The sequence below is a fragment of the Panthera onca genome, chromosome B4 (genome assembly GCF_046562875.1).
Source record: "Panthera onca isolate mPanOnc1 chromosome B4, mPanOnc1 haplotype 2, whole genome shotgun sequence".
NCBI lineage: Eukaryota > Metazoa > Chordata > Mammalia > Carnivora > Felidae > Panthera > Panthera onca.
The window spans coordinates 22,670,135-22,695,961 of NC_138345.1; the positions used below are offsets into that span (position 1 = coordinate 22,670,135).

The following is a 25,827-nucleotide window of genomic DNA, read 5'->3' on the forward strand; positions in this document are numbered from 1 at the left end:
AAGATGCTCAATTTCACTAGTTATTAAGGAAATTAATGCAAAGCAAAACCACAATGAGATACCACTTCACACTCACTAGACTGGCTATAATTCAAAAATGGAAAATAACAGGCACGGATGAGGATGCGGAGAAACTGTGACCTTCACACATTGCTGGTGCAAATGTAAAAATGGTACAGTTACCATGGAAATGTGGAAAACAGTTTGGCAGGTCCCCAGATGTTAAACACAGAATTACCACATAACAACGGAGCAATCCCACTCCTAGATATATACCCTAGAGATCTGAAAACAGGGACTCAAATAAACACTTGCATACACAAGTTCATAGCAACACTAATTACAATAGCCAAAAAAGGTAGAAACAGTCCAAATGTCCATCGATGGGTGAATGGATAAGCAAGCTGTGGTATATACATGCAAGGGAATACTATACAGCCAGGAATGAAGTATTGATTCCTGTTCCCCATGGACAAAACTCAAAAACATTACACAAAATGCAAGAAGCCATATGAAAAACATTATATATTGTATCATTCTATTTTTATAAAATATCCAGAATAGGTGAGTCCAAAGGGACAGAAGACAGACTGGGATTTCTCAGGGACTTTGGGGAGGGGAGAATAGTGAATGACAGCTTAATGGATATGGGCTTCCTTATGGAGCAATGAAAATGTTTTGGAACTAGACAGAGGTGATAGATGTACGTTTCATACATGACCTTTAATTCTATACTAAATGTCATTGAATTGTTCGCTTTACAACGGTGAATTTTGTATTATGTGAATTTCACTTCAATATAAGAAATGTTTATGAGATTGATCCACAAGGCTATGTGTATTCCATTGCATTGATACACCACAATTTGGTTATCTATTCTTATATTGATGAATACTTAGGTTGAATCCAGTGTTTATTTATTATGAATACAGCACTTATGAATATTCCTGTACAAATAGTTTTGCAGGCAAATATTTCATTTATCTTTGGTAAATACCTATGAATGCCCTTAACATCTCTTACAACTAAGTGAAAAATACCAAAAACATTCTATCAGTCATGAGATGCATAGGTATCAAAAATATAACCAAATCAAAGATGGAAATCAATTGCAAATATTAAAGCAATAATGCTTTATCCTTCTGCTGAACAGACTTAAGCCAATAGGACATGTTCAGTTAGGAAAAAGAAGAAGAAAATTAAAGAACAAGTATAAAATGCTAAGACTATGTTAACCAAAATTGCATATGAAAGTTGAATTAAGGTATTTTAATACTCTTTACCTTTCAAGGGAACAGAATGCTCTTTCTTACATTTCCAAGGATGAATTATGAAAGTAAAGAATTTTCTGCAAAACCATGGTAGAAAGTGAGAGGAAACCCTAGAACCAGATGGCTTGTTTGTGGTCCAATGCTGTCCCTTGCTAATTACTTAAACACTTCATGCTTCAGTTTCCTCATCTAAAATAGGGAGGTGATAATATTCACCCCAGAAAGTTGATGAACTAATCCACAAAAAATCTTAAAACAGTGCCCGGCACATTATAAATCAGCTGCCACCACTGCCACCACACTATCTCCCCCTCCTCCTCCACATCATCATCATCATCATCATCATCATCATCATCATCATCATCTTCTCATCATCATCATCATCATCATCTTCTCTTCCTCCTCCTCCTCCTCATCAACAACATCAACATCATCATCTCTACTTCCTAAAGTATCTTCAGGACAATATCAGACATCTGTGGATGTTCTAATGAATAGTATTAAAAATTAACAAAAATATGTAACTAATTAGTATATTTGCCTACCTACCAGAGAAACTCAAATTGTTTAAACTGTCAAATACGTGAAAAATGGATCCCAAGGGGTTTAGTCAATGCACAAGACATCAGCAAAGACCCACGGAACTCACTTAGTGTTGCTACATTTTAGAAATAGTGAAACACTCTTCTAGGACCTACGGGGACATTACTGACCATGGACCTAACCATAAGAAATTCCTCTTACAATGAATTTTCAGGTCCATTTTTTACCATTATATTATTCTGAGGGAATAGGTTTTCACCTTATGAATGGAAATTAGTGGCATAAAATACACCCGATTTTCTCAGGTTTTCAGAATTTACCTCTTCATTAAATGGAAGAATGTTTGACCTCTAAGCATAATGGGTACTGTTCAGTGGGCATAAAATGATGAACTGGGCCAATTAGGTTTCATTCTCAGGAATAGGAAGTGTTATGATAAGAGAGGAAGGAAGAAAGAAGATATAATGAGGACTGTACCTTATATACAGATGTCAGCTCATGAGAAAATCAGGTATAATCAAAATTAATTATGAAAGTCATTTCGATCCTCCAGTAAATTCCAAAGTTTGGGTCGTTGTTGTTGTTACTCTTTGCATTTAGTAGCTTCCCAGGTCCCAATTCTGGTGTCTATGGCTACCCAGGTATCCTATCACTCTTGACATTGAATTTGGAAATGCTCTATTGATTTTTCAGAATCACCACATCTTTCCAGAAGTGGTCTGAGGAAGTTTCTATTTCTTGCCACTAAAAAAGCCTTGGTTAGAAAACTCCAACATAGGCTACAGAGCTCTTTAGTCAGAAACAACTGCAATCAGGGGCCCTGCGTGGCTCAGTTGGTTGGGCATCCAACTCCGGCTCAGGTCATGATCTCACAGTTCATGGGTTCGAGCCCCGCATCGGACTCTGTGCTGACAGCTCAGAGCCTGGAGCCTGCTTCAGATTCTGTGTCTCCCTCTCTCTGCCCTGCCTCCTCTCACTCTGTCTTTCAAAAATGAATAAACGTTAAAAAAAATTTTTTAATAAAAAAAATTAAAAAAAAGAAACTGCAATCACAAAATACAAATTTTTACTACTGAGAGAATTTATAAAATTCCCACTTACTTTTTTGTACTATTAATGCTTAAATATACATTTTGATGCCGAAGTAGAAATCCAACAGTTATTCAGGTACCTAACAAAATGACAAACACACTCCTGGACATGTCCCTATAATTAAACTTCGACAGAATTTTTACTCATGGAATAAGTAGAAAAGAAATAACAGTAATTACAAACTTCTAATTATTCTTGTTTTGATTATTTATAAAGATCTTCTCCAGAGATCTAAGGGACAACAGGACAACAGCAAGACAGCAATTATCAACAACTATCATCAACAAAAAATATTTTTCTACTTTAACGGCCTTTTTCTTATAAATATTATTTGCATCATAATACAGAAAACAAATCAACAAGAAAAAATAATTTTAAAACACAAGACAGTACACGTATATAGGCTCTAAGAAACATACCAGAATGGAAGTTGGGGAAGGAGAATAATCAGAAAGTCAAGTGTCAAAAGAGATTCCACTAAATTGCCAAAAGGAAAGAACACTAAAACAAAACCTTTCAACTGTTTCACAGAATTTTGGCATTATCACAGGATCTCTTAGGAGTTTGAATAAAATTGTGGCAATTACTTCCTCTCCAGTGATTCTAGGCTTTGACTCGGATCATTACACTGGAGGCTTGGATTCTATTTCATTAAAACAAAATTCACAAAAAAAGATATCGTAATCTCAATATGCTTGAAAGTAAGTTTTATCAGTAGATGAAACTGTAAAATAAAAATCGTCATATTCAGTTGAATTAAAATAAAGAAACTTTATTCTCATAAAATATGTTCTTATGGTTGGTTGGTGAGTTGAGTTGAAACGGTATTATGAGGGCTATACTTTAGCTAACTAGGCCTCAATGGACTAACTTGTGACCCCACTACCAACTGGGATGACCAGAGCAAACCTAGGCCTGGGGGGCAGAGGAGGCAGAGGACGACTCAGTCAGTCACTCCTTAAACTCCATGAACTTCCCAAATTCACTGCTCTCCAGGGAATCAGAACTGAGTAAAAAGTGATGGTTGCTCTTCTAAGATGTTCAGGGCTTCTAAACTGAGGATATCCCTGACTTTTATGTGAATTCTTTGTCCTTAGGTATTCACAAATATGGAACAAACTTCTTTGTTTTTAACTTTCTCAAGGCAGAGAAATATGACAGAGTAATTTCATATCATACTAACTATACCCTGTTTTATCCACCAATTCTTGACTTTACATAAGTCAGACTGTTTCTTAAAAGACAGCATTATTCTAGGTGCTGTGTGTAACAGGCCACCTGAGCACCAGCACATCGTCCTACGGGACGATGGGAGGACAGAAGACCCACATCCTCTTTCCTCTTGCTGAAGCTGGTTTTGTAAGCTTTCCCTTTCCTCGCTAACACCTATTTCTAGCTCATGCCAAGTAACATTTGGAATTCTTCCTGAACCCCAGTGCATGACAGATGGTGACACAAGAGTGGCCCTCCCTGCACAACAGTGATAACCTATGAAGGGTCCTACCTGGCCTTACACTCACAGAATACTTTTGATAATGCTGAAAGAAATTGTTTTCTTCCCCTTTAGCCCTTAGCATGACCATTCTAAGACCGCAAATCAGATATGGGTATTACAAAGTTTCATCAACAGGGGAGTGGATAAACAAACGGGTGGATAACCAGTCTGCGGTGTATTCAAACAAACTAACCAGCAACAAATGAAAGAGCAGTGTTAGTATCTATCCATACCATGCAGTGGAACCTCAAAAATACTACAGCAAGCAAAAGACACAAACGAGTACATGATACGGTATTCCATTTATAAGAAATACTAATCTGCAGTGATGGGAAGCAGATTAGTGGTTGTCTAGGAACAGCAGAGTGCTGTGTAAGGGAACTTTATGGAATGATGGAAAGGTTTTTTGTTTTTTTTTTTAATTATTGAAGTATATAGCAATATACAATGTTACATCAGTTTCAGGTGTAAAACATACTGATTCTACAGAAAGGTTCTTTTTGGTATTAGAGCTTGACTGCGATGGTGGTTTCACAAGTTATAGATTTATCAAAATGTACCTTACATGTATAACTGTACACTTAAGATTGGTGCAAACATGACATTCTTGTTAAAAAGGTGTAACTTCAAAGTCATGATAAGAAAACATCAGACAAAGCTAAACTGACGGGAACTGTACAAAATAACGCACTGGTACTCTTCAAAGGTGTTGAGGCCATGAAATACAAGGACAGACTGAGGCGCTGTCACAGACTAGAGAAGACAAAGGGACAAGACAATTGAATGCAATGTGGAATCTCGCATCGGAGAAAAGATGCTGGTAGAAAAACTAGTAAAAAAACAAATAAAGTCTGTAGTTTAATTAACAATATCAGACCAATGCTAATTTCTTAGTCCTGTTCACTGTACCACGAATGTGTAAGTTGTTGGACATTATGGGAAGCTAAACGAAGGATATACAGAAACTTCTGTACTATTTTAGCAACCTTTATTCTAGTCTAAAATCATCTAGAAATAAAAGTTTTTAAAATGGGCACATTTTATTGTGTGTGACATTTAACTCATCAGAGTTCATATAAAATTAAAACAAAAATGAGTGGACGTTAATAAGAAATATCCCCATCCCTGGCCTGATTCTCCTTTTAATAAGCTTATTAAAGATAATGCTTAAGTCAAGAGTAAGATTAACTATGAGAAGACCCCAAGTACTCTCTTTTTCACTATTTGAGTCAATAAATCTACTAGATAAAACACACAGCATTTCTTACCTAAAAAAAATTACTGAATTTAAAAGATTACTAATTAAATAAAAATATCACAATTACTTTCCTCAGAATCATAGATGTTCCCCTGCATAAGCACTAACATATAATTAACAATAAAATCACCGCATGTTGAAATCATCCTGAGACAATGGAATCCATAAAACAGTAAAATTATTTCATTTCTAGGGCTCTCCCATCTAAGAGTTATATATATATTTGGACTCGAAAAACTGTATCAGCTCATTTAATATTACTTAAGGAATAGAAAGACATGTAGCAAAACAGAGAAAAATTAAAATTTTTATAGCATACCTCCTCTGTTGCCATTTTCTTCATCCTACAATATAAAAAAAAAAAAAAAACCCATATGTGAATAGTTATTTAGAAATTCTAGTAAAATCAAAGCAAGCCTCAATTCAATTCAAAGTGCCCTCCCCAAAACGTGGCAATAACAACCTCATTAACCTCCAGAAGGATGGAGCCTTCATAAGGAAGGCACAAGGGGAGGATGAGAGGAAGATAAGAAGGAGACAGGAACTGCCTTGCATTGTTGTTGTTGTTGTTGTTGTTTTTAACTTACTTTAATTAATGTTCTTACCTTATATGAAAATTGAATTGCAGACTCTGGGGGATAAACAATAAAATGCCTCAATGTAAAACCAAAGCCTTGAGATGTTCTTTTCAACATAACTGTTTTGGGACCTGGCCAGGAGAATGTTTCATCTTCGGATGGTGATACAGTTTCACTTTGTTCTTTTCCATCTTTACTCTTTGATACCTAAAATAAAAAGACATTTAAAAGTTAACTAGAAAATTCAACAGACTTCCTCACTTGGACAAAAACCATATGTATGAGTGCAGATACAAACCTAAAGGAGAAAGAGGAACCATATTCTTTGTATTACAAATCACGTAGATCATCGTGATTTTTCTTTTTTTTTTTTCTTTTTTTTTTTAATGTTTATTTATTTTTGAGACAGAGAGAGACAGAGCATGAATGGGGGAGGGGCAGAGAGAGAGGGAGACACAGAATCCGAAGCAGGCTCCAGGCTCTGAGCCATCAGCCCAGAGCCTGATGCGGGGCTCGAACTCACGAACCATGAGATCGTGACCTGAGCTGAAGTCGGACGCTCAACCGACTGAGCCACCCAGGCACCCCTCATCGTGATTTTTCCAGAGAGGGATGCTATGAAAGGTAATCAGATGTAAGAAAGAACCCTTGGTAAATCTAACAGTTAAAACTGACAACACGATAGAAGGTATGAAGCTAACACCATGACCATCCTGTAAAGCACTAAGAAACACAAACTATGAAAGAAGAGACGTGATTCTCTTACCAAGAACACTAAAACTGTTATCAGAGAGTCCAACAGAAATAAAAGATAATTAGAAAATAATAGACAAGACCTTCAAGTTCTGAGCACAAATTCAGTACCCACACAGCTAGTCCTTCCACTACCCTGGCTATCCAGCATTCTGCTCTCTTCTCTTCCACTCTTGGCTTTCATCTGGTCATGGCTGAAAACCCTGCGTAATCGCAAATCAAACACCCACTCTTCATTCCCTCCCATCCATCCCTCAGCTCTTCTAAATCTGCCATCTGGAGCTGCTGCCTCCTACCTCTTCCCTGTCCCTCACCACCTCATGTTCTCACTTCCCTTGTAAGCCAGCTTCAATTCACTCCATTGCCTTTCTCTTCCTTCCTCGAAGTCCTAACCTTGACACAATCTAACCTCGGATAAATAATTAACACTGCCTGCTCTGGGCCTGCACCTATGTAGCCAAACATAAGCAGAGATGAAAATAAAGAAAGAAAGAAATTGAACAAACAAATAAATACAAAGCTGTTTTCATTTTAAGTTCATAACCTCAAGGGAGCTTTTACTGTTGTCTGCCAATAATAATATAGTTCTGTCCAGTATATTCGAGCTACATGACTATTTTATCCCTTCTCGTCCTCACTTGCAGCTAATGACCCTGCTTTCTGTCACACTGAAAACCACAGGCCATGAGATGAGAGCTTAGTCGCTTGCCACATCTACCCCCCTACAGCTGTGGCCAGCTTCTCCTGCCCTCTTTCTCATCACAATCCTGCTCCGATGGCCCACTCTTCTGGGGTCCCTACCCATGTACCAGACCCCTTTTACTGCTCACAGATGTGATTCCTGCAATTCTCCCCTCTCCTTCACATCATCTATTTTCTTTACTATATTCCCATCAGCATAGACACATTTTGTAGGTCCTTTAATTTTAAAGTAACAACAACAAAATCCTCGAACCACATAGCCCTCTCAAGCTACCCCCTTGTTTGCCACCACCACTCTGCCTATCCTGTAGAGCAAAACTCTTTGGAAGTTGACTATCGTTGCTCTCTTGAATTCTTTTCCTCCCATTTTCTTTTGAATCCCCTTAAGTCAGGCTTTTGCCACCATAATTCCCTGATACTGTCCCGGTCAAGGTTACCAACGGCTTCCACATTGCTAAACTGAGCAGTCAATTCTCAGTTCTTGTCTTAATGTGACTTACCAATGGGTTCAAGAATCACTTCTCCTTTTTGAAAATTTGTCTCCACTTGACTTCCTATACTGATTTTACTCCTAACTCATAGGCTATTTCTTAGTCTCCTTTGTTACTACGTCATCTGCTCAACTGCTGACATTGGGAATATCCAGGGCTCAGTCCATAGACTTTTCTAGTTCTACTCTGTCTTTTGGTGATTTCATCCAGTCTAATGCTTTAAATACCATTTATATATAGACAACCCCTAATTTTTAAATCTAGCCCAGATATCTCCCCAATCTAATAGGTATCTCAAAATTGTGTCTGCATTACTGCTAAGATTTTGTATTAAATTACAATTCCAAGTTCATCTCAGCAGTTTGAAATATCACCTTTATTGGGGCACCTGGGTGGCTCAGTTGGTTAAGCATCCGACTCTTGATTTCAGCTCAGGTCATGATCTCATGGTTCCTGAGTTCAAGCCCTGCATTGGCCTCTGCATTCACAGCACAGAGCCTGCTTGGGATTCTCTCTCTCCATCTCTCTCTGACCCTCCCCATTTGTTCTCTCTCTCTCTCTCAAAATAAATAAATAAACTTAAAAAAAAAAAAAAAGAAATGCCACCTTTGTCAAATGGCAAATACTTGAACACGCTTCCTTTTATTATATTTTTATTATGTTTTACTAGTGAATCTACCTATTCCTTCAGAATGACTTGCTTCATATAAAGGTGTTAAAACTTAAAAAATGTCCTGAAATTAATTTTTGCATGATAAAAAATTTATTACACTACAAAGAAAATAAATCCAAGAAACTTCTAAATCCTTAATATTTTCATCACACAGTCAATATTTGGGCTGTTAGTAGTTAGCTATTCATCAATTTCATTTTCTCTTCTTCCTGGAAAGATAACTAGATAGTAACATTCTCCAGGCAAACTTGCCATAAGGGCAGCTGTGACCAAATTCTAGTCAATGGAATTCTAGTCAGTGGAATGTGAATGAAAATAATATGCAATATACAAAAATCAGTTGTATTTCTACATACTTACAATAAGCATTGGTAACTGAAAAAACTTTTAAAATACTGCTCAAAATACGAAATACTTAAGGACAAATCTGACAAAAGATTTGCAAGGCTTATTAACTGAAAATCCAAAACACTGCCAAGAGATTTAAAGCATATCTAAATAAATGGAGAGATATACCATGTTCATGGATCAGAAGACTAAGTATTCTTAAAATGTCAACTCTCCCCAAATTGATCTAGAAATGAGATCACAATAAAAATCCAGGAGATTTCTGTTTAGAAGTTAACATACCATTTCTAAAATTCACTTTAAAATGAGAAGAATCCAAACAGCTAAAACAAATTTGAAAAAGAACAAAATTGGTGTACTTACAGAACAAGAATTCAAGGCTTATCATAAAGCTACAATAATCAAGACTGAAATCATCTATGGAGACTTTGTGCACCTGAAGCTAATTTATCATAAATGCATTTTAGTTTATCCTCCCTTCTAGGACTTTGCTAGAAAGAGGGAGTAAGAGCAAACATCACCATGGGGGAATCAAGCTGAGTCTCAAGTAACTGCAAAAGTGATCATAAAATTAGGTAAAGTTTGCAGGATAAAGGTTATTATTCTGGGCTTAATCACCTAAATAGTTTAGTCAAGATTTAAGCGGTGACTAGATCCTCCTTTTGTGATCCAAATGAAAGAATCATTTTATACATGCACATAAGCAATCCCCCCATTTATTCAGTAAATAAATACTGAGAACCTACTGTGTATCTAACACTGTTCCACCCAGTTAGGATACAAGAATAAATAAAATATACATAATTTATTTTGTTTTCTAAATTAAGCTTCTAATTTTAAGATAACTATAGGTTCACATGCATTTGTAAGAAATAACACCAAGGGATCTCCTTAATCTTTATGCAATTTCCCTCAACATCAACATCCTGGAAAACTATAGTACGTATCACAACCAGGATAATGACATGGATAGCATCCATTCATCATATTCAGAGCAGTTTTACTTGTATCCTGTTTATGTTTAGCTCTGTGCAGTTTTATTGCATGTGTACAATTGTATATTCACCACCAGTCAAGATACAGAACAGTGCTTTTACCATAGGATCTCTCCTGTGGTCCTTTCATAACCACATCCACCCTCTCCCTTCGCTCCTCACCCAGCCCCTAACTCTAGGCAACCACTACTCTGCTCTGTATTTCTATCATTCAACAATGTTATATAACTGGAACCATGCAGTCAGTAAACTTCTGGGATTGCCTTTTTTCACTCAGCCGAATTCTCTGCAGAATCACCCAAGTTGTTGCATGTGTCAACAGCTCATCTCTTTCATTGCTAAACAGTACTCCACGGTATGGATACACCACAGTTTGTCTGAAGGACATCTTGGTTGTTTCTAATTTGGGGCTATTATGAATAAATATATTACAAATATTTGTATACAGGTTTTGTGTGAACATAATTTCCATTTCTCTGGAATAAATGTCCAAGAGCATAGTTGCTGGGTTATATGGTAACTGCATCTTTAGTTTTGTAAGAAACTGCCGAACTATTTTCCACAGTGAATATACAATTTTAGGTTCCCAGGATGTATGATGTATGAGTGATCCAGTTTCTTTGCTTCCTCGACAGCATTTGGTACTGTCATTATTTTTTATTTTAGCCATTGTTATAGGTGTGTAGCGATAGTTACTGTGATTATACTTTGCGTTTCCCTAATGGCTAATAATAAACATCTATTCATGTGTTGCCATCTTATTACATAATTGTAAAGCACAAAAGACTCTTCAAGACTTAAGATTAATAAATCGTTTCATGTTACACATGAGGAAACTGAGGCCCAAATTGGTTATGCGATTTATCTGAGATTACTGCTGGCTAGTGTCAGGGCAAGAATTAAAATCATGGCTTCCTGAATCTAAAGCTAGAATATCTCCCCTATGTCATATTATGTTTCTTCTCTTTTATTCTGTAGTCTGCACAGATTCTTCTCCCCAATAGCTCTTTGATCTAATTTATTATATTTTTAAATTTCACTTTCCTGCAGGACTACAATTTTAGCACTTTGAAAACTGTCCATGTCTTAAATTTATCTTGAGTGAAGTATTATGACTTGGCCCCTGAGCTTCCAAATATATTCAAGTTTTCTTTACTTTTCCTTTGAATATAGAGATAACCCTCTTGCATTATGAGTTCATGTTTCAAGTTTCTTAACTAAGCCTGCTATGTCTTATTCTACTGACTTCTTCACAAAAATGGAGAGGATGGGATGAAGAAGAATAAGGAATTTCTTTTTTGATCCTGAAAACTTTTAAAGATTTTTTAATGCAACATAGCTCAATTGTTTCTATTATTCCACCTTCCCAGAACATCACACTAAATCCTCTCCAGCCTCCTACCTTTTCCCGACAGGACAGAAGGGAGGGTTATACTCCTTTCCACATAGAAAGAGAAGATGAAAAGAAATACACATATGGGCCTTCTCTACTCCTTTTCTACTTACCCACAGAGCCATTTGATGTGATGACTTTATCAGAAGGGCAAACCACAGGCACACGGTGAAGGGCACAGCAGTTACAGAATCCTCCACTTAAGAAGACCCCTAAGGCATGTCCCTCTCCACACGTCTCACCTCCCCACCATGAGCATCAAGTCATGTACTAGCAGCATCAGGGTGCAAGAGGTAACCAAGAGACTAGAACAATGGCAGTTAAATTTCTCTGGATGAAGGACTGTCATTTGATCCCCTTAAAAGACTTCATAACAAGGTCACTCGATTGAATAAATAATAGCTCAAGGTTAAAAGAAACCAAAATAAAGGACGAAAACTAAGTGCATAAAACCCAGACATAACAATTAGACAAAGCAACCCAAAGGAGTGAAAGAAGGTATAAGAGGAAAACAATCATATAACAATAAAGGAAATTAAAACCTCATGGATGAGAATACAAATTGGCATGACGGAACTTTTTAGGATAATAGAAATGTTCTAAAAGTAGGTTGTGATCAAAGTTCCACAACTGTATAAATTTAGTGCGAACCACTGAAATGCAAACTGACAGTAGCAGGTGAATTTTATAGCATGTAAATTACACTTCAATGAAGATATTAAAAAAAAAAAACACTCACATAGGTAAAAAGGACAAAGTCTAAATGTTATCCTGAGCTGTCATGAAAGTAAACACAAGAGTTACAAAAGAATGCTTATGCACACAATAAATATATGACTCCTCAGCTATCTTTTGTAACTACTTGTACTTTAAGTAGAATCTGGACAGCTTCCTAGAAGTTTCCAGGAACCAGGCTGTGTTCAGCTTAAAAAATTCTAATATTAATTCTATCATATACCTAAGATTATGAGTCCTACTCCTACTTTGAAAATATTTTAGTTTATCTTATTACTGACAATGTTATCAGTTTCCTAAAGTAAGATTTTTCTTATTTTAGGGCCAGGCTTTTTTTTTTTTTTTTTTTTTTTTTTTTTTGAGAGAGAGAGAGAGAGCAGACATGGGTGTGTGCACAAGCAGGGGAGGGGCACAGGGAGAGGGCAAGAGAGAATCTCACTCAAGCAGGCTCCACACTCAACACTGAGCCTGACACAGGGCTTGATCTCAGGACGCGGAGATCATGACCTGAGCTGGAATCAAGAGTCAGAGGCTTAATTGACTAAGCCACCCAGGCTACCCATAGGCCAGACTTCAAACTGATAAAACATCCTTTTTTTTAATTTAATGTTTTTATTTATTTATTTTATTATTATTATTATTTTTTTTTTTTTAATTTTATTTTTGAGACAGAGAGAGACAGAGTATGAACAGGGGAGGGGCAGAGAGAGAGGGAGACACAGAATTTGAAACAGGTTCCAGGCTCTGAGCTGTCAGCACAGAGCCTGACGCAGGGCTCGAACTCACGGACCGTGAGATCATGACCTGAGCCGAAGTCGGACGCTCAACCAACTGAGCCACCCAGGCACCCCTGTTTTTATTTATTTTTGAGAGAAAGAGAGAGAGAGAGAGAGAGAAAACACAAGTTGGGGGAGGGGCAGAGAGAGAGGGAGACACAGAATCTGAAGCAGGCTCCACACCCTGAGCTGTCAGCGCAGAGCCTGATGCAGGGCTTGAACTTATGAACTGCAAGATCATGACCTGAGCCAAAGTTGGATGCTTAACCGACTGAGCCACTGGGTGCCCCGATACAACACCCTTTTAAGATGTTTCTCCTTTACAGTTTTGAAATGTTACCACAGGTAAGGCTGTCGTCTGGCTGGATTTTTTTCTTTGATAACCCAAGGAGATGGGAATTGCACAGAGGGGACTGAGCACGGACTCGAGCCAGTCTACCTGGGCCTGGGTCCTTGGTTCTCCAGCTGTGGACCTTGGACAAGTTCCTTAACGCATCTGTGCCTCAGTTCCACATCTTTACTATGAGGATAATACCAGTGCATACTTCACATCCTTATGGGATTAAAAGAGTTAAAGTCTGTAAAGTGCTTAAAACAGTAAATCATGGGGCGCCTGGGTGGCTGAGTCAATTAAGCATCCAACTCTTTTTTTTTTTTTAATAAGGTGAACTATTTTATTTTTTAATTTATTTTTTAATGTTTATTTTTGAGGCAGAGGGAGACACAGCATGAGCAGGGGAGGGGCAGAGAGAGAGGGAGACACAGAATCCGAAGCAGGCTCCAGGCTCCGAGCTGTGGGCACAGAGCCCAATGCGGGGCTCGAACTCACGAACTATGAGATCATGACCTGAGCTGAAGTCGGACGCTTAACTGACTGAGCCACCCAGGCGCCCCTTAAGTGTCCAACTCTTGATCTCTGCACAGGTCGTGAGCTCACCATTTGTGAGATGGAGCCCCACATGGAACTCTGTGCTGACAGGGCACAGCCTGCTTGAGATACTGCCTCCCTCTGCCCCTCCCCTCATCCCCACTTGTTCACTCCCTCTCTCTGCCCCAGTCGTGCTTGCTCTCTCTCTCTCTCTCTCAAAATAAATAAACACAACAATTAAAAAAAAAAAGAACTGGAAAACAATGTTAAAACCAAAAAAAAAAAAAAAAAAAAAAACCAGTAAATCACACATACTAAGCACTAGTTAACTGTTCTTTAAAAAAACCCATAAGTCACCAATAAATAATGGCTTCTTTCAAAAAGGTATCATGAAAACAGTTTTCAGATACTCAGATGAACCATAAACCACAGTGTTGTCTGAAGGGAAAAGAAAAATCTGGATTCTCCATTAAAGTTTCTACTAGATTTTTACAGACATCATAGCAAGTCTGATGGAGACCTGGGTTCATGGTGATTGAGTAACCCGTCAAAACCAACTGGCTAGTAGGTGATAGAACTTACTCTTTAGCTTCTGTGTCATGAGTAGAAAGGAAATGACAACCATCATTTAGATATTGCTTATCTTTAAAGTACTTCCTCCATAGTTGTAATGCCACAGAGAGGTTAATCTTACAGCAAATTATTCCTCACATATTAGGTTTCCTTGGTGTGGCATTTCTCTGCAAAATTTTTCAACATATGTGGAAACATGATGTTTTTCAGGGTTTGTCTGTTTAAAGTCCAATTTAACTTCCAAGTTCAAGCTAAAACACACTTGAATAAAGTTTTTTTATATGCTAAGTATGCTTGCTAACCCTTGACTTGCAGCTTCTGTTTCTAGAGTCTCCTAAAGATGTATCTAGATGTGTTTTTCCAAGGATTCTAGTTCTCAGTAGGTATTTTAATATTTAAGAGATGAAAGATGATGAGCAAAGAAACTGAAAAATCTAGATGACTTTAGTCTAAAATATTTCAAATTAAATACCTGGACTTAATTTTTAAAATGTAACTCTTAATTTTTACATTAATTATTTCCTTGCAAATTCCTATAATATCTTTTATCTAGGTTGACTGTTGACATAGGTCCTTTCTGCTGCTATTCCTATATGCTATGATTTACAATTATTTTGAATCAGTATTTTTTTTATGTGATTTCCTTTCCTATTCAGAGTTCTGGTTTTAAATGTAATTTTTACATAGATGCACTCTTCTCCCTTCTGTCTCTTTCTCTCTGATTTTCAGATCCCAATATTTCAAAGACACAAATTCTTAATTCCTCAATTTTACAACTTCACCCTCATAAAAGATAGGTATTTTAAAATGTGTGGTAAATTTAAAAATTGGGGAGATTATTGTGAAATTTCGAGAAATTTTATTATGACTTTGAAAAGTTTATCTTTTTTTTTTTTTTTTTTTTTTTTTTTAAGAGAAAGAGAGTAGGGGAGGGACACAGAGAGAGACACAGAGAGAGAGAATCCCAAGCAGGCTCCACGCCATCAGCACAGAGCATGATGCAGGGCTCGATCTCACATAACGTGAGATCATGACCTGAGCCGAAATCAAGAGTCAAGCTTAACCGATTGAGCCACCCAGTGCCCCGAAAAGTTATTTCGAATTTACTTATGACCCATATAACCTGGTAATATTATCAGGCTCATAAGATGACAAGATGATAAAAGTCAGAATGTACTTCTCTTCACAACCATTCAGCCCCATTTCCTGGGCATATTCTCTGAGTTGTGTTATCAGTGGTGGTGACAGGTTTAGATGACACCTACTTAATTCTCTCCCTCGGTCCTCTTGTGACTAATAATAAATGTCTTCATGATAACAGGGGAAAGTCTGAGTTTGTCTGCTAAAATAGCGAAATCACTTTCAAAATAATACGTGGAACGAGAATCCTCATGAGTCCTCTGGCACATGTAAACCTTTCCTTACAGTTGTAAGGAGTTCCTCCTTACTAATCTGGTTCCGGAAGCAGGTATGACTGAATCTAACTGGCATATTTTCTGCATTCATTTTTTTCTTCCTTAACAGCCTCTGGCATCACCTTCTAATTCTGTTACTTAAAAAATTCATTAAAGCAAGGTAGGCTGGGGAATGTGACTAAACTATTTGCCAGAAAGAGGAGGAAAGGGATTGATGGAACGGCTGCCCCATCTCTGATGTGGTTCACTGATTTTCACTGGTATATAAAATTCCATTGTGAATATACCACATCTTATTTATCTTTTATCCTATAAAAGGAAACAGGCCTTTTTCCAGTTATTTTGCAATTACAATTAAAAAAAAAAAAAGGCCTCAGGGCACCTGGGTGTCTCAGTCAGTTAAGGGACTTCAGCTCAGGTCATGATCTCACGGTTTGTGAGTTTGAGTCCCACATCGGGCTCTGTGCTGACAGCTGGGAGCCTGGAGCCTGCTTCAGATTGTGTGTCTCCTTCTCTCTCTGCCCCTCCCCCGCTCATGCTCTGTCTCTGTCTCAGAAATAAACAAACATTAAAAAAAAAATTTTTTTTAAAGCCTCTAAGAACATCTCCCCATTGGAAGGACATCCTTTATACCATAGTTTCTTTAAAGTATTTACATAGGGAGTGCCTGGGTGGCTCAGTAGGTTGAGCGACCAACTCTTAATTTCAGTTCAGGTCATGATCTCAGGGCTGGTGGGACTGAGCCCCACCCCGGGCTCTGTTCTGACAGCATGAAGCCTGCCTGGCATTCTCTCTCCCTCTCTCTCTGCCCCTCCCCCACTAGCTCGCACACAAGCACACAAACACATGCTCACTCTCTCTGTCTCAGAATAAATAAAAACTTTAAAAAAATAAAATAAAGTATTTACATTGGATTTACCTACTTTCTTTAAGGCATTTACATAGGTTTATATACTATTTAGATGATTTCCTTATGGTATTTACCTGTATGGGATATGCCTTTACAATTTAATGCCAGAAGATGGCTTGCTAATATAGTAAATTTCAATGTGTAATTCAGAAATCTGATCTGGACTATGGCCATAAGCAGACACTACCATAGTTTATCCCTATCATCCTACTTTACCGAGAGGGACATATGGTTTAGGAGACCATCTCTCTTTGAACACGCAGACTTTTCTCAATATTTCCACCTCAGTTTCACTCATACTGCCTTAGTGCTATCTCTGGAAATATTTAAAACTCATTTCTCATTAAAAAAAAAAATCATTTATGGCTTTGGTTTTAGAGAAAAAGAAATCAAATGAAAAATATTTTTATAAAGTATTTTGTATGTGCTGTACACACTGCAGGGTTGTTTCCTGAACAACTGAGCACCTAAATTCCACTTCATATAAGGGAGAGATATTTCTACTTCAAGATGCATCATTATACCAAAAATTCTTCCGATATTAACTACAAGCAAATATGAGCATAAGTGATGCTAAAAGTTCAGCTAACGTCCAATGAGCACCGCCCATGTGTTGTCAGTGTCACCATATTTAAGTGGTATTACAACTTTGAGACACATGGATTTCCATTTTTTTCAAAACGAAGCTCAGAGAAGTAAAGTGACTTTCCCACAGTCCTAAAACATAAAACTCCAATTGTAGAAAACTTTTCTCTAAAAAGCAGCTCTCTATCCAAAAATGTAAAAGAACTCAATCTGATTCTCCTTAAAATACTCGTGACTTATAAGCAATATTTCATTTTTAAAATAGTTCATCAATCCATTTATTAAGGGCAAATACAACTAAATACACGTTCAACTAACTCAAGTATTTATTTAATCTAATAAATTTGTCCTCTTAGATTGCAAGGCATACTTAAATCCATACAGAAGACTCCACACAGAAGAATGATCTCCTATAGACTTCAAACACTTTCTTTTTAATAGGGCCTTATATAATTTAGATTTTACAGAAACCAAAATTCCAAACTAACTACCCACGAAAAACGAAACGTCACAGAAATTTATCAGCTTGATTGTCGAACGCCTTCTGAGCATACTAGGAACAGATTTACATGAAATGATGACTATTAACTGGAATGCCAAAGTTATTTAAATCTGCTTTACATAAACGTATTTATTTATGTATTCATATTTAGCTGAAGGGACGCAGAATGACGTACTTCTCCCACAAACCATGCAGCAGTACTCTATTAATAAGTATTAAAATTTCTGCTTAATTGCTTTTTCCTTTCCTGAGTTTTAATAAATATGGAACTTCCTAAAGGCAGGAAAGAGCCAAAGAATGGAAAGAAATAAAGCATTTGCTAAATGTAGATTTAAAAGAGTACAGTGGTAGTCACATTTAGCATAGACCCAAACAACAAAACAAGAGCATTATATCATGCAAATATTCACAGTTTAATACAATTTATGCAAGGACAAGCATTTTGCCCACAGCATCAAAGTCTATCAGGCTCTACTGAGAACTTATAATCTATTGCCTTTTAAATATATCTACCAAAATCAAGGAACATAGTTTTAGTTACATTCCTCCTTTGCTAGCTGGCTGCTATCTTGCCAGAAAATATCTGCTAATCATAAAGATGCAATGACAGAATTGATCATTTAGTACAACATACCTCTCTCTTTTCCCAATATAGTATTATACTGCTAGAATTTTCTTCTTAAACATGAAATTAATCAGTTCCTAAATTCTCATGAGATTTTCAAATCATAAAGGAAAGATACTCAGCTTCCAAAATACTTTTCTCCTAAGGATTTTTGAAGGGAATTACTTAACTGATTCTTTCTAGATAGAGAAGGACACGGAAGAAAAAATAGTACACTAAAATTAATCAGGAAAAGAAAGAAAGAAAGAAAGAAAGAAAAGAAAAGAAAGAAAGGAGAAAAGAAAAGAAGGATGGAAGGACTGGGGAGGAAGGGAGGAAGGCAAAAACGTGGTCCCATGGTGTTACAGAAAATGGAATCAAATGAAAATTCTCATACACTTCTACTTGGGAGCATACTCTTTCTGTAAACCTATTTGGCAATATTTATCAAGAGACTTAAATTTTATACCTTTTAACCTAATAAGTAGCAAAGTAATAAGAGATAAGGGCAAAGATTCATATTCTAAGATGTTCATTCCAAGGTATTATAAACGCAAATTGGAAACTAAAGGTCCAATAACAGCCACAGAAAGGAATAAATAAAATCATGATATAGCTACTGAAGTCATGATTGTGAAAAAATGGTTAATGGCATGGTAAATGGCATGCCCAAACACAATGCTAAGGAAAAAAGTAAAATATAAAAGTCAGAGTATGATAAAAAGTATTTTTTTAATGTTTATTTATTTTTGAGAGAGTGAGAGAGACAGATCGTGAGCAGGGGAGGGGCAGAGAGAGCTGGAAACACAGAATCCGAAGCAGGCTCCAGGCTCTGAGGCGTCAGCAGAGAGCCCAACGCAGGGTTCGAACTCACGAGCTGTGAGATCATGACCTGTGCCAAAGTCGGACTCTAAACCAACTAAGCCACCCAGGCGCTCCTATAAAAATTATTTTAAACACACACACACACACACACACACACACACACACACACACACACAATCTTTGGAATCAAACGCCAGATTTCTCTTTTTTCTAAATAACTCCTAGATTTTCTACAATGAACATGCTTGCAAGCACTAATAACTTTGCCCATCTGCCTTCAATGTTGTGTAGCATATTCCTTGCTGACAGGTTGTATTCTGAAAATTCCGTCTGTGCTGAATGGTCCACTGCCTTCTCAGTGCCAGAGTTCCTTACAGCAGAATTCCCCAACCACTACTTTGAAGCAGTTTCTCAGGTCCTTTACCCGACAGAAGGTCCTTACCGTACAACATATCCTACCGTAGTATAATTACTTGTTTATACCTTTGTCTTTTTAATCACAGAGCAGCTTCCTGAGGAGCAGCTCTATGTCTTATTCCAGTGCCCAACAAAAACCTGACAGAAAGCAGTACATGAAAAGCAAATTAAACTTAAATGAATTAAATGAGCAGAGTTTAAGAAAAAAAAGGATAATATAGGGGCACCCGGGTGGCTCAATGTCCAACTCTTGACTTCAGCTCAGGTCCCTGTGTTGGGCATGGAGCCTGCTTAAGATTCTCTCTCTCTTGCTCTGCCCCTCTCCCTGTTCATGTTCTCTCTCTCTAAAATAAAAAAAAAATTAAAAAAATAAATTTTAAAAAGGATAATATAAAACAATTAATTTAAAATCTTGTGGAATTATTCTGTTTACTCTTTCCCCCATTTTTCTCAATTGAGACAGTAAATGTATATAGCTCTATTTCCTATCAAACAAAGATAGAGAAATAGCCATAAACTCAAATACAGATGTCTATTTTTACACGTATTTTCTTATAAAGAAGCTTTATTACATGAGTTATTTTCAGAAGCTACTTATTTTCTGATATGAATAAAATCTTGTTGACTCTGAATCAGAGAACAGATTTTATTTTTAGGTTAAAAACAATTATATCCCTACCCTTTGGGCAGACAGGAATCTCCAATTTAAGCTTAAACTTCAGCTCATTTTAGCTACCAACGAATAATGCAGTCCCCTCTGAGCAGACACAAGTAACTCTGAGCATACACACGGGATAGAGAAGACATATGTAGAGTACGTCAGGCCCGTATCATGTGGTTTCACTATTTTGTTTGAAGCACTGTAATGATCTACAAAGTCAGGGGCTGGTTAAACAAACATACAAATAAATTTTCCAAATCTAATTTAATTTATGATTATCAATGACCCTATACTGGCAACCAAGGTTAGCAGCTGACTCAATTTCATTGGACTGAACTGTGAAGACTACATAATTTCACAGAATTAGATGGACCTAGAAGGAAACATAGAGATAATATAATCCAACTTGGTCATTCACCATTTCATTAAATAGAACACTGAGTCTCCAAGGGGTTAAGTAATTTGCCAAAAGTTACCCAATTATTATTGGTGACCCCAACTATTCATTAGGGTCCAAACTGAAGTAGGGTAGGTCAGTATTACATCAGGAAGAGAGTATTACATCAGACAACAAGATTAATTTCCTCACTAGCTCTCAATGAATGTAGCCTATCATAGTCTGACACCTGTTATTTCCAGGAGAGCAAGGTTGACACATGTAAGATAAGGTCTTCCTGATAAGAACCTTATACCCCAATGAATATGAAGGTGTGAAGCTTAAAGGAAGTAGCATAAAAAGTACTTAGAATTACTGAATCTTAGAAATAGGGTATTTTTTTTTTTTCCTTTCCCTTACCTTTGGTTAAAAGATATCCTAAAACAGAAGCTCAGTATACAAGATATCAAATACATCGAGCTGCTCTGTCTGGGAGAGACGGGCAGGGAGAGTCTGTACAGAAGCCGGCTTCATTCTGCTAGTTCTACAGAAACTTCCAACAGTCTGTTAGGGAGCTTAAAAATCAGAGATCTAGTTCAACAAATTTATTTCACAAATACAGAAACTGAGGCCCAGAGAGACTTGCTGATGGTCTCGTAGCTGATGAGTGACATAGTTCGGACCAGAACCTGTGTTTCCAAGTCTCCTAATCCTGAAACTTTTCCACTACACAACGCCACTGATAGACTGTTTCAGCAATCTGGGGAAAATAGTTAGTGGGTAACCTATCTTTCTTTTTCCTTTCATAATTTATGTTTTTTAAACACATAGTACATGTTATGTTCATTAAAGACATATTAGAAAATAGAACTAAAGCCAAAAGAAAATAACTCATGTACAGTGCTCCTCTAGAGAAAATGGATGTCAATATTTTGGTGTACATATACATCCTTCCAGAATTTTTCATATGTAAATACATATAAATATGCACTTGGGAAAAATGTTCTTTTAATCTACTTATTTTTATTTAATATGTTATGAATGCCTTTCCATATTAACATGTTTTATCATATGAATAAACATTTTATTTATTCACTCTTTCCTAGTGAATAGGATATGTTCATTCCCATGAACATATGGAATGTTCTAAATAGGGTAAGTCATTTAGATATGTACACAGTACATTAAACTTCCCTATGCTACTCTTACTATTAGTATTACTACTATTACAACCACTTTAAAGACAATATTTGTGAAAACCCATAAGTAGTTGTCAGGATAAATTTCTAAGCATGGATCTGCTGGCTCAAATAGTTTTGTTTGTTTTTAGTTTCCCATACAAAATTCCAAAGTGCCATCTATAAAACAAAGTCACAAACCCACTGACAATACATGAGACCACTGTATCCGTATTCCAGCATACAGTGGGTAGTCATTTTTTAATCTCTGCAAATACGCTAAAATGAAAAGTGGTTCTTATTGTTTTAATTTTGTTTCTCTCATTAATAGTGAGACTAAACATCTTTGTCTGTGACATCCTATTCTTAAAGACTTATAACATAAATAACACAGACAAAAAATACACAGAGAGTCTCCAGCTTGTTTAAGATTGAATTACAAGAAAACATGTCGTCATTGGAGTTCAGAACACAGTTCTCATACAAAATTATAAATGAGGGTTGACAGTAATAGCTTAAAACATGGTTGTAGAAATCAAAGCAAAATCTCTGGGAACTAGAAAGAGAGCTTAAAATACACAAGAACTCAGACACGACCATGTGGGGAAACAGACCCCAGATCTCAGAGAGTATACAACAAGTCACTCTAAGAAGGGCCCAACTACCTCACGTTCAAATCAGTCTGAGCACTGGGATGCGCCCTAACGTGAGGCAGAGACGTGACAGTGGGTCCACCTTTGAGTTGCCTGGTCCAGCAAAGGCAAATGAGGTGACGTGATCTAAGCATCCATAGTCCCCTGGGGAAGACAGGGCTTCGAGATGGAGAAACCAGGCTGCCATCCAATTACTAATGTAGGAATGTGGGAGGTCTGTTTTTGCCCTTTCCAATGCGTCACTATTTCTTGGTCGAACCCAACTGTGTTTTACTCATTTCAAAATCCCAGCTATGTAAAAAACTCCAAATGCAGGAGGTCCTTGTTTTGTAATTTGTTCACAAAAAGTTATGATTAAATATTAAAAAGTATTTTATACACATTTTGTGGAGTTTGCTATTTAAAGGAACTCTGGGATAGAGCCTTTTAGAAAGCAATAAATTATTTTAATCACTCCATAATTTATGTCCTATAAATATAACTGCCTTTCAACCTAGCATATTTCTGGAAACTACATCATAAAATGGATCATTTTTAATAGATAATATTTTCACGTAGAAAAAGTCCTTTAATTAGCTAAAACACAGAAATGATTCAACAGTATATCAGAAAAGCAAAGATATAACAATTTAAAGTCTCTAAAACCATTTACAAGTACAATTTTTCAATAGGCATAAATATACCAGCCACATATGGAGTATCTTAAAATACTATAAAGTCCATACAATACTCATAAAAAATACAAATCCAACCTACATAAATTTTACTAAAAAATTTATGAACAGCCTGAACAGCCAAAAGGGAATTCTATGTCAAAAGAAGGGCTTTTTACATTCCTTTACACTCCTTTGCTTTGGTTATAGAACAGGCATTTATGGTTGCATTGGATGACACAGGGCATTTCTTTGAATACTAGCTGGCTGGACCATCTCCCAAATCAATTTCCAGATTTTTGTTGATGATACTGATACTGTTGTTGTAGAAGTAATTCAAATTTTGACTAAATAATTATAATTTCCACAGGACTAAGCAAGAGTTTATCTTCTTACAAACAAGTCCTATTTTTTGAAAGTTGATTCTCTTATTATCTGGATCTCCCATCCTTAAAAACCTTTATATTTGAGTAGATAGTGTCAATGAGTGAAATATTTAATAAGCAGTTCTTAAGGATTTCTGAAAAATGAAGGCCTGGGATTGATACTAACTTGCTTTGTTACTCAAATAAAGACTATTCAAAGAAACTGAAAATTAGATGACATTAGTCCTATTTTATGAGTTTTTAACAGTATACTCAAAGAAATTAGGTAACTCACCTACTTCTTAGAGCTAGTGAATGAGGGGCAAAAGATCTGAACAGACCCGTCACAAAAGAGGGAATTGAAATGGTCAATAAGTGTAAGAAAAGATGCTCAACCTCATTAATTATCAGACAAATGCAAATTTAAACCATAAGATACTACTAAACATACACCAAAATGGCTAAAAAAAATTTTTTTTAACTGGCAATCAATTATTGGCAAGGATGTAGAGAAATGAGAATTTTCAAATACTGCCTATTGGAGTATAAATTAGTACAACCACTTTGAAAAACTGCAAAACTGCTTATAATATCTGTTAAAGTTTGGCCATGAAATATACACATCCTGAGTCCCAGCATCTTCACTCCTAGACATAGATTCAACAGAAATCCACACATAAAACTATGTTCAAAATATTCTGAGCACCATTATTTATAAGGGCTAAAAGTTGGAAACAAGCCAAACGTCCATCAAATGAATTGAAAAATAAATTGCGGTATATTCATAAAATGACCTACTATAAATGAAATTTTTAAAATTTACAGCTAATACAACATGGATGAACTTCGAAGATAATACTAAGTGAAAAAATCAGGGGCACCTGTGTGGCTCAGTAGGTTAAGCATCCGACTTCAGCTCAGGTCATGATCCTGCAGTTTGTGGGTTCAAGCCCTGCGTCGGGCTCTGTGCTGACAGCTCGGAGCCTGGAGCCTGCTTTGGATTCTGTGTCTCCCTCTCTCTCTGCCCCTCCCCTGCTCACAGTCTGTCTCTCTCTCAAAAATAAACGTTAAAAAAAAAAGTCGAACACAAAAGGGTACATAAAATGTGACAGCATTCATAAAACTCAAAACAGGCAAACCAATACATGGTGGTTATCTTTAGACTAAGAGGGAAAGATGACTACAAGGGATATAACAGAGGCTACTAAGGAGCTGTTCACTTTCTATAGCTTGATCTGGACAACGATCCACAGGTGTGTTCACTGTGTGAAATTCACCAAGCTGCGTATTTATGATTTATGTGTGTTGTGTACTGTTGTATTTCTATTTAAAATGTTTATGTGTTTGTGAAAACATGAATCTGATTATGTTACTGTCATGCTAAACGCCCTACAGTAGGCTTCCCGTCACACTGGGAAGGAAATCAAACTCTTCTCTTACAGACCCTCCATGACCTTGGTCCTGGATAGAACTCTGACCTAATTCCCTAACTCCTCTCCCCTGTTCAAGGGCTCCTGCCACACAAATCTCAAACACACCGAACTCTTTCCCATCTTTGGGGCTTTACTTTTGCAGTTCCCTCCACCTGAGTGCTGACATTTATATGGCCTGTTTCCTTAATTCAATCAGGATTCCACCTACACATCATCTATTCAGAGAAGTTACTCTGCTCAGTGGGGCTTTTCCTGACCACCTTATCTGTCTCTCTGTCACTCCATCCTGCTTTATTTTTCCTCCTAGCACTTAGCACAGTCTGAAACGTTTGTTTGACTGATTGATTGATTTTCTGTTCCACTCCCCCACCATTAAAATATAAGGTCCGTGAGAGCAGGAATTCTGTTTTGTTCACACCAGAACAGTAGCACAAAGCAGGTACATAGAAAAATGTACATTGAATGAACAGAACATGAATATTTCTTTTCCTACAAAGGAAATGCTATATTTGTAATGATTTATTTCTGTGTTTCCTTGTTTAAATCTGTCTCCCCTACTTGAGTATAATCTCCAAGACCACAGACATACATGCTCAGCATTTTATAGCTAAGACCTAACACAGAAGCCAGGTAAAAACCAAGTGCTCAATAAATATTTGTGGAAGCAACAGATGTATACCAATGCACCACCAAAATTTCATTTTTC

At 36.8% G+C, this 25,827-nt stretch overlaps 1 protein-coding gene across 8 annotated transcripts in view; it reads right to left on the reverse strand.

Moving 5' to 3' along the window:
• ARHGAP21 (Rho GTPase activating protein 21) overlaps positions 1-25,827 on the reverse strand; it is a 136,854-nt gene that overhangs the window by 70,887 nt on the left and 40,140 nt on the right. For all 8 annotated transcript variants that reach the window (XM_078450340.2, XM_078450338.2, XM_078450334.2 and 5 more), the window contains 2 exons: positions 6,265-6,444; positions 5,979-6,003 (listed from right to left, as the gene is read on the reverse strand). In XM_078450340.2, the coding sequence (XP_078306466.2) occupies positions 5,979-6,003; positions 6,265-6,444 (205 nt within the window). Of the gene's footprint in view, positions 1-5,978; positions 6,004-6,264; positions 6,445-25,827 lie in introns of those variants that run through there.